Consider the following 8,665-nt stretch of genomic DNA (forward strand, 5'->3'; position numbering starts at 1 on the left):
TATTTGTATTCTTTACAACGATATTAGCATGTATATATATTATAATGTTGACAAATGTGATGCTGATGATATGAATAAATACAATACCAGGAAAATTCAATTCGTTGACGTTACGTTAACTTTTCCCGTGTGTGTTTGTAAACATTTCACGGGAAATGGAATATGTTGCGGTATTAAACTTTGATGTTTCTAGTGATTAGAATTTAGTATTTCAGCTGCAAACGACACAATGTGTAGAATATAATATCTGTGTAATTTCCAATTTCCCCATTAATAATGACGTTCGATTTTTACAAAAATATGCTCAAATGACGACGTTCAACGACGGAAAAGCTATGAGGGCTGTAGGGGCCGCCATGTTTTGTTGACAAAAGTTTAACCGCTTGACCTCTGATCCCAAAATGGCGGCGTAATATCCAAAACGTCTATACATGCACATCTTTCGATACTCAGGTTTTGAATGTTGTGTTCACTATTTCGGACAAAAAGACGTCCGCTTTACTGTGTTACCCGAAATGTACACTTTATTTCATCTTGGTTTCTACAAGCACCAAATGGGTATTTAAAACATGTTTTATAAAGAATTTTATTTATACATTAAGTTTTATATTCACAATGATACTGAGTGTATGATTAGTATATCTATCGCATGGAAGTTGATACGAGTAAAGGTTAAATACATGTAATAATTCCATTTTGGTATAACCATTATCAATGTTAAAAACGTAAAAAAAATATGGCATCTTTCGTTGCCTAATGGTTACTATCTCCACATTTCACACAAAATGCTTTTATTCTGTTGTTAGGTGTGATATGGCGTCAAATGAATTTTGATATATGAAATGTATTCACCAAATTCTGTCTGTATGTTACACTCAAACCTGATTTGCTACCAAATACATATTGGGAGGTGTGACTTAAATTTTAACACAATCCAAAAGAGGTTGACGAGACAGCAAAGACTCTATTGATATCAATATATATCGGTTCCTGTCTGAACACCATCAACATCGGCATTCCTCTTTTCATCAACCCATTTCTTACTGCTAGCCGTGTCCCTGCGTTATTTTCTAAAGGACTCGTATAATTTACAAAGCGACCTTCTGAAACTTTGCTGGCCAATTGTAAAAACAATTCATCTGCTATATACTCGTCGTCCGCATACAGTGGTGCAATTGTTGTGTAAGCATCTTGTGTCCGCAGTACAGCGTATCCACAAACTGTGTCATTTTTTACTGCCACGTACGTCTTTGAATTATCATGTGTGATCCAGTTTGTGATATAAGATTCCCGTGGAATTTTGTGGACTTTGGTATCATACTGGACAACGTCAGATAGCATTGAATGGTGCAATGGTAGAATCATCAAATGTTTTTCAGTGTATTTTGATTTCCTTTCAACTCTTTGTTCAATCTGCCCGTAATTATACCAGGTTGTGTACGTTTGCGTTGTCTTGCTTTTCATTAATGAGTCGATACTTTCCTGCAAATAGGGCCATGTGAATGTCCCAAAGTTTCTTTGTGGACATTTGATCGTTCTCTCTACAAGAGCAGCTCCAACTCCAGAGCATCGGTATCCATTCTTTACGTACCACAATCCTAACGTGTCAAGATTGTCTGTCAAGGAAAGAGACCCATGGAAACCTAGAATAGGAAAAGTTAGTATGCTCATATTTGTAATGAAACTAATATTCAGAAAATATTATTAACTATCAAACACGCAAAAAGTGCATAAGTATGCTTTCTTCAAATTGATTAAAAATAAAATAATTTTGTACTTACTACATTTTAACATATTGCATTGTTCAAACAATAGAACTGAACATCATACAACAGGATATACATGCATAGATGTGTTCGAAGAAGTAAATGATGCTCATCTGTGAATGTATGAAGATCATATAAATGAACTGTATATTGATACGTCATAAAGTTGTAGTTTGTTTTCTATTTGACGTATATACAATAGATAATGTTTTTGTTTCTTTCAGAATTCTATAAATCTGCAACGGCAACAATATAAGCAATTTCAATTTCGCATTAAGCTGTATGATAAGTATAATGCTATTCATGACAAATTTCAAATACTGTCGAAAATACTACCAACACAAGCTTCCAAAAGATTTAGATTATGATGACCTACGGAAAGTTCTGTGGTCATCATCATGATCTGAATTAGATGTATATTATTTTCTTCTGTCAGATGTGTTCAAGCTTTGTTAATATGCATTGTGGCTCTTTGTTACCACACTAGTTCTCATTTTGAGGATGTGCATTAATTAGAGCTTCACCTAGATTTATGTGAAGGGTGTCGTCGTTGCTTACTCCTCACTTTGTGTCATTCTCCGTCAACCTTTGCAAGGGTATCGATGCAAATTAGTTGATCTGATATTTTTCTCGTGTTTATAATGTTTGATTTAAAATTATAAGTTCGTTATTTTTTCTATATTGTATGTATCTTTTGGCCTGATGCCGCAAAACCCGGTCTCTTGGACCTGAACTAGATGTAATTAAAAAACTTATATCTATTACATCTGTTCCCAGAACATCCATATTATTTAACTGTAAATCCCTTATTGCTTGATTATTTTTTTCCAAATTCTAGCGCCCAGAGATTATATATATATATATAAGGTGGAGAGACGGATTATGCACTAATTTATAAACTCACTAGCTTTTTGAATTGCACAAGTGAAAGAAAATGTACGAAAACTCAAATAATTGGCTCTTTCATTCAATAGGACCATGTCAAAAACATCGTAAGAAATATGTATAATAACATTATTTTGACGTCATAAATGATTGATGACGTAACAATAACTAGACTACCTACAATTTTCTCAGTAGCACACCGTCTGAGTAAAAATTTGCCTAATCTTTATAGAAATCAGCTTGATAGCTTTAACGTATATTGTTATAGACATATGGTAGAACTGTATGTTAAAATAGAACCGTTCAAAATTCTCATAAGCCTAAGGCTTCTTGCGCCTCAAAGCATTACACATTTTATAAATTTAAGTATATCTACGGTGCTGATTATTAGGATAATTCTGTTTAATCAATATCATCATCCAGTTAACTAAAAATAGATCGCCGTGAAGGCCCGATAACATTTCTCAACCACAACAGTCGATATGAAGTTTTATTGACCTTCCCACCTGTTATCTTCGAATCACCTTAAGATAATTTGTTAACGTCCTATTAACAGCCAATGTCATTTAAGGACGTGCCAGGTTTTGGAGGTGGAGGAAAGCCGGAGTACCCGGAGAAAAACCACCGGCCTACAGTCAGTACCTGGCAACTGCCCCACGTAGGTTTCGAACTCGCAACCAAGAGGTGGTGGGCTAGTGATAACGTGTCGGGACACCTTAACCACTCGGCCACCGCGGCCCTCACCTTAAGATAAAGATCATACTACTGAACATCTTAAGATAAAGAGTTCAACGGTATGATAAACAAAGTATAATGATGCACTGTCACTTAGAATATAAACTATAAACGTACCTATGATTTGTTGATCAGTCGTCTCAGCTAAAACAAATCCTCGGGGATCAGTTGAAAAAGCACAGTCTAAATACGCTTTCTCCATAATCCATTTTTCAGCGTTCAATAACTGGAATATTGTTGGTAAGTCTTGCGTTCTCATCGGTCGAATCTTGAATTTGACATTGTCAGAAACGTGAATCCTGAAAATGAAATGTAAAGAAAAAACAACTTCAAACTTAACTAATTCTATCCAAAACGTCACTCTATTAGAAAGACAAAATTTATTAATGAAGAAGTGACACTTAGCTCGTAAGAATATCAACTAATAATCGTTGCATATAAAGGTACTTCTTAATGCTTCTGAAGATGAAAAGGTCTCAGCTCCTTGTTTAAACAGAGTAATAAGTTTGCATGGTGCTAGTAATTTACGTTGAATCTATAAGGGTACAAGCGATATATGTTCACACACGTGATCTGAAAACTTAGTAATGATATCAGGTTGTGTGGGTACAGGTACACTGATATGAACTTGTCAACTTGTTCTTCACAAAGATGTTTTATTTACGGCCGGTATTGTCCAGTGTTTATAACGCTCACATTATGGTTACTTTGTCTGAAAGCGGGGAGGCGATAGACATAGTATCAAATGACCATACATGTCGTGATATGTACGTATTAGGGCTGATCACTGTATATATGATAGCGACATAAAAAGTTTTCTTAAGTGAATAAGGTTTCATTTTTATTCTGCTCAATTGGACCGAATCGTTTTTTTTTTTTTTTTTTTAGTTATATTCATGTATCATTTCAGAATTTGTTTAAATAATCCATTTGTAGCTTTATCATATTTCAATTTTACCATTTTAACAGGTTTGTATTGAAATCCAATATATGTTTTTGTTTTATACGCCGACCATGTACTGGACAATATACCTGCACTCGTACTAGCATGACTGTTTATCTTAACATAACGAAACGGTGTAAAAAAAAAAAAAAAAAAAAAAGCAAAGCAAACCAAAAAACAAACAAATAATCAAAAAAAGTTGATTTCAATTTTGACAATTTTTAGAATTTTGCAAATCGTCGATTTGCCTGCAAATTTGTGAGTCAAAGATATATCATATTGACGTAAGTATACCGCACATGTCTTAACTGCAAGATGAGTTGTCTTGCCTGCTACAAAATGTTTCGAATGGGAGACTATTTCGATTCGCTGTGGTGGTGCTTGTCGGCGGCGACAAGATATCACTTTGAAGTTTAAGTTGGGATCCGTTACCCAAAACATATCAGCATGTCAAGCACATTAACATAACTTTAGATCGTGCACACTGTAGTTGCCGTGTACCACCCAAACGCTCGGTTGTTTAAGGATTGAACTGCTTTCATTTGGAAGATATGGGCTGATGAATGCTAACTGGACAAAGGCAAATTCAACATGAAGCGCTAGCGTTTCATCTTGAATTTGCCTTTGTCCAGTTGGCATTCATCAACCAATAACTTCCAAATGAAAGCAGTTCAATGCTTATATTTACATTTGACAGCGAATTTGAAAGACTATATCCAGGAATTTTACTCTGAAAATGAATGAACAAATTATTATCGTCAAAGACGGAACAGCCTTTTCAACAGCCATATTTCGTTATCGCCGACGTGACAATTATGACGTCACTATAATAATGACGTCATAATAAAGATTTGGAAGTTATGGACTCATAACTTCCAAGTGAGCTTGGTAAAGTTATATAGTGGGGCTGCAGTGTAAATGTAAATATTAATGTGTAAACAACTGGAAGGCTTGAAAACGAGGTCAGGCGAGCACAAGTTGCTATATCGCTCCTAAATGATTCTTGTTTTACTTTCCAAATAGCCTCAGACACCACCAATGTTTTCAGATTATTTCACTCTCTTGCATAAACGTCTTGGCTTCAAATACTTTTAATATCCGTAAAGATTAATTAAAATTAATTTATATTAGTAAATAATTAATTATTATTTAATTTATTTATTAAGAAATTAGTAAAATTATTATTTTATTATTATCTTATATTAATTATTTTAATAGGTATCCGCCTTACATAGCACACACGGTGTGTCATGTCAATAAACTATAATTGGAACTAAACAACTAGGTGACGTACTTGACAGCAGATAAATAAAACAACATATGATTAAATATTTAATGAACTGTATTTGACATGTCGTGCTCGTGATGACGTCATACTTGTAACCTTGGAAATGACGAAATTTCATCGCAAAAGGACGTGCCTATGGTAAGAGGCATACCGTACATTTTGTTTTTATATAAAAACGTATAGGAACCTTAATTTAACAAAACATTTGTTTGCTCCCTGTGATATTAAAAGTCGATTTAAAACAGGCGCATTACGGGGAAATAAAAGCATATCGCCTTTTCTTTTTTAATCTAACCCGTTCAGTGCGATTTTTATTTATATTGAGATATGACAGAAGGATGTTGTCGAAAGCACGGTCGAAATAAGTTTTTGTTTTATAATCTTATTTTCTTTATTTAATAACTGGTAAGTAGGTCATTGGATTTCAACGGACGAATCTTGAATAGGACATTGCCAGTTGGATGTATCCATTAAATCAAAAGTCAATATACAAAGGTATGCTAACATGGTAATACTAATTAATTATTGATTAAGATCTATCAAAATGATAAACTCGAATAGAAGCATTTCATGTAGAACAATAGACTTACCTTCTCTGCATACAGTTAACCGTTCGTCCTGATGGAATCGTGCGCAATCCTTGCAACATTGGTGTAACCATTTTGTGCAGTGCCATTGACATATGTTGAATCTACAACGAGTAGGATATATCTATCTGTACACTTCTACTAAAAAACGCATACTGATATTGTACCATGTGATGCTTAAGACTTGACCTAGTCACCGTCGCCCCTCAAAAACATTGCATGCCTTGGTTCGTTTATTGTGAAGGTATCACTATACAGTTTCTTTCAGTAGTTCTTTGTTGTGTGTGTTTTGTATGTGGCATATTGATATTTTTGAATTCATTCTTTTTGTGTTAAATGAAGGATTGTGATAATGGCATGAATATTTTCGTGCAGTACGTTATATCAAGCAAATTATATTGCTGTGTTGAAACCTTTGATTGTTTGATACATACATTAAACATCATTGGATACATATACCTGTTATTTTAGTCAAGCAGTAACGATAATATAGAACAACACGCCCTCTGTAAACCGACATTCTCGGCAATCCGACTATGCTTTCGACAATGGCCTTTGTTCCATACAACTGACAAGTTCTTATACGGTTATGCCGTACGTGTAATAACTTATGTATGGAACGTATTACAACACAGGATGTGACCCGTTAGTCTCAAACTATTGTGACAACGCAACTCAGGTATTGTCTTTCTCCATGTGTGTACGTCTAGAAACGCCCCATTAAGGAAGCTCAATAGATCCATTCGAGAGCGGTATAAACTGTTTTGACGAGCATATGCATGTAAGTACATCATGGGACACCGGCCACTCTCGTATTCTCACTTTCATATTTTAATAAAATGGCCGCCATTTCTTGCCTCTGATTGGTCTCACTTTACATATTGTCCGATTTTGATGAAATTTGGTATGTAGGTTCATCATTGGATACCGGTCACTCTCGTAACATCACTTTCATATTTTAACAAAATGACCGCCATTTCATTGCCTCTGATTGGTCTCAATTTACACATTGTCAGATTTTGATGAAATTTGGTATGTAGGGGTATTAGGGGACTGCAAAATCAACTGAATTGGTTTCGTTCCCATATCAACCATGCTGAGGCTTCTAATTGATCGAAATTTAGATGTTACTCGATTTCAATGAGATTTGGTATATAGGGATATTGAGGGATGCCGAACATAATGGACTTTGGGGACGTTTGGGGGACTTCTATTATGGTTTCCCATTACATTAAGTACTTGTTTTCTATTTTGTTTTGTTTTTGTATTGTTGTTGTATGACTAGTCAGAAACAAACGCTAGTGATGATATTACATTGTCATTCTATCCACCATTGAGTGTTTTGTATCAGAGTCAAATTATAATTATTTTACATATTATTTGAGAAAAAGGATTCTGGGTATAAAATGAGAGGAAGATATGACACAAAACATATTCATGAGTAAAATAAGAATAAAGATTGTTACGAACCAGCTGTAATCCTGGTCACGGCACCATTCTATAGCTGGCGAGATTTCACCTGTATAGTCGTGCACAAGTATATAACCCAGGTTCCGTAGTCCATGCTCCATACTGGTAGTGAAATGTAACTGACTATAATAGAAAGACAGATACACATTTAACAATACATATGTATATATATTATACTCCTTATATATTCAAATACATTAATGCAAACACAACAAACAATTCCTTCAATCTGCTCGAAACACTATAAGACTTCGACTACAGGTATAATGATGCGCAGAAAACACCCATCTCGGAACAAGAGAATACAAAGAGTTCTACCGCAAGTAGATACTACTTACGAAAGAGAGATAGGGGGATACCGGGTTACGCATGCTCTTGCTATTGGTACTTTACTCAACAACACAAAATATTAACCAATGAGCGATAGGATTACATAACACTTACGGAGGAAATAAATTGACGTCCGGTATGTTTCTAACGACGCTGAATGGACACAGTAGACATTCTCTCAAAATCCTACTATTCATTCATGTTACACTTTATCTAGGTAAAATAACACCACGTTCACAAACTGACCAGGTGATAACAGAATCGCCCGTCGTATCAACGAACACCACATACGTCTATCAACATGAAAATGATAATATACTTCCCAATGAGATGTCGACAATAGCATTTTTTCTGTAGGCAGTATATTTCTATAATGAGAATAGTAAGACTCTTGAATATCAAATAGATTGAAATGTTGCTGTCTAAAGATAGGAAATGAACTACAGGATAATTACAATAATATAAAAAATAAAATGAAAAAGAATATAATATAAACACTTTTTGCGTAGGTGAGAATAGTGGTTTGGTATATTGCATAACCAATACTGTCTACAACATTTATCATAAAACAGGTTATATAGCCTTGCATCAATGGATGGACTGGAACCACGTTTGGTAATTCGATATGACGTCTGAAATAAATGTTGTGATGACATCGAAT

At 34.6% G+C, this 8,665-nt stretch overlaps 1 protein-coding gene across 1 annotated transcript; it reads right to left on the reverse strand.

Annotated features, from left to right (window-relative positions):
- Positions 1-554: 554 nt before the first annotated feature.
- On the reverse strand, positions 555-6,554 carry LOC117341357. The gene is made up of 3 exons (XM_033903213.1): positions 6,208-6,554; positions 3,504-3,685; positions 555-1,643 (listed from the first exon to the last, which is right to left on the reverse strand). The coding sequence occupies exons 1-3, from the start codon at positions 6,297-6,299 to the stop codon at positions 925-927; spliced, it is 993 nt and encodes a 330-aa protein (XP_033759104.1). The 5' UTR covers positions 6,300-6,554; the 3' UTR covers positions 555-924.
- Positions 6,555-8,665: the final 2,111 nt, after the last annotated feature.

Source organism: Pecten maximus, chromosome 13 (assembly GCF_902652985.1).
Source record: "Pecten maximus chromosome 13, xPecMax1.1, whole genome shotgun sequence".
NCBI classification, from domain to species: Eukaryota; Metazoa; Mollusca; class Bivalvia; order Pectinida; family Pectinidae; genus Pecten; species Pecten maximus.

Excerpts from the sequence above, each read along its gene's own strand:
- LOC117341357 (XM_033903213.1), bottom strand. The coding sequence starts at position 6,299 with ATGTCAATGGCACTGCACAAAATGGTTACACCAATGTTGCAAGGATTG. Across the intron at positions 3,686-6,207 it reads GTTAACTGTATGCAGAGAAG|GATTCACGTTTCTGACAATG; the intron begins GTAAGTCTATTG and ends TTTCATTTTCAG. Across the intron at positions 1,644-3,503 it reads GACTGATCAACAAATCATAG|GTTTCCATGGGTCTCTTTCC; the intron begins GTACGTTTATAG and ends TTCCTATTCTAG.